General features: G+C 27.3%; 1 protein-coding gene across 1 annotated transcript; it reads left to right on the forward strand.

Annotated features, from left to right (window-relative positions):
- Positions 1–313: 313 nt before the first annotated feature.
- Positions 314–1,202, forward strand: LOC131613725 (vesicle-associated protein 1-2-like). The gene is made up of 4 exons (XM_058885372.1): positions 314–424; positions 537–662; positions 840–917; positions 1,146–1,202. Exons 1-4 carry the CDS (start codon positions 314–316, stop codon positions 1,200–1,202), a joined length of 372 nt encoding a protein of 123 aa, XP_058741355.1.
- The last annotated feature ends 544 nt before the right edge of the window (positions 1,203–1,746 follow it).

Genomic DNA, 1,746 nt, shown 5'->3' on the forward strand with positions numbered 1-1,746 from the left:
TTATAAGTGGGGGCAATCCTTACCCTACAAGTCGGTTTTGAGGGTTGAGTTAGACCCAACCACATTTCTTAACAATAATGCTACTATTTTACAGCATTATCTATTAAGTAGTTTTATATTAAAACAAAAATTTATTAGACAAAGCTTCAATTAGTCTTTGGATTACAACATTCAACAAATAATGTGTATAATAACAATAATTTAAAATAAATAATTTAACTCCTATTTACTTATAAAAAATTCATGTGTTTTATTATAAGTAGAAATTTTCATAAAAACTCAAACGAATTTTCACTTTTACTTTGTAGTTACCATGCAAGCTCAAGAAGAAACACCTCCTAACATACAATGCAAAGATAAATTTCTAATTCAGAGCATAGTTGCAAAGATGGGAGCAACCACAGAAGATATTACTTCAGAAATGGTAACTTTGTTAATAATTTTTTTTATTATAGAGTTTAAAGAATCACAATATTATATGTGTCACATAAGATATATTGCATAATTGAATTGTTTTATTTTCTCATTACATGTAGTTTAATAAAAACTCGGGTTCTAAAATTGAAGAGTGCAAACTAAGAGTTATTTTTGTTGAACCTTCTCAACCATCATCTCGAATTCAAGAAGAATCGGTTGAATATTTATCTTCTCGCTCAGATCAGGTTTTTTTTTCATTTCATTTTTAAAATTGATTATTGATACATTTATTAGTTAAAATTGGTTATATACTTTTATTGATACATTTATTAATTAAAATTGATTATTTACTTTTATTTTAAAGGTGTGTAAAATGGACTATAATATAGGGTTTAAAAATTGACTATTGAGTTGTGTTTCAGGCAGCTGCACTTATTTTAAAATTAATTGAGGAGAGGGATAGTGCTATTAAGCAAAATAATAGACTGGAGCAAGAACTGGTATGACATTTATTCCTTAAATTGTGTATTAATATTGCATAAGATGATCTTCATTGTTATCCTATAATCCTAATAATTTGTTATTTTTTTATCATCAAGTTTATGATTTTTCTTGTCAGAATTGTTAAATGATTGGTGTAGAAGTTGACAATTGTCCCATAGTGTATAGTTTGTTACCAATGGTTCTATTGAAAAATTATTGATTTATTGAAATCTTGTCATGCATAGGAGTTTTTGAGGAGTAAAGCCAACAATGACGGTTATATAAAGCAGGCATGTCAATGATCTCTCGCCATGAAAAGAAGCCAACACCGACTATCATATACATACATCAGACATATTTATTATGGCTATTTTTGTTCTTTCTTTTTGGATTAATATGAAGAAGCCATAGATTTTTTTATATCAATTTCTTCCTTCTTTCTATTGTTTTAAATTAATTTCTTTTTTACAATTTTGCTCGGTTTATAATTTCATAGTATTTCTGAGGAAAAATATGTTATGGTTTTTTAATTTTGATTTCTCATCTTTCACCACTATGCCACACACACGCACACCTTTGTAAGTTTATTTTAATGAAGCGATGAAAAATATTAACCATATGAATATTATATTATTTAAATGATCAATTAAATATAAAATAATTTTAATCCTATGGGTTGGTGTAGTGATTAAGGCTAGAGTCTTGAGAGTGAGTTTTTTTCAAGGTCTGATCTCAAGTTCTCAATGTTTTACTCTGACTTTAAATGGAACCTTCAAAAAATAGACGGTGAGATTAATCCCGTTGAATTACTTTATCGCAATCCGAGTAACAAGATTTTAAAAAAAA

Source organism: Vicia villosa, linkage group LG6 (genome assembly GCF_029867415.1).
Source record: "Vicia villosa cultivar HV-30 ecotype Madison, WI linkage group LG6, Vvil1.0, whole genome shotgun sequence".
Taxonomy (NCBI): domain Eukaryota; kingdom Viridiplantae; phylum Streptophyta; class Magnoliopsida; order Fabales; family Fabaceae; genus Vicia; species Vicia villosa.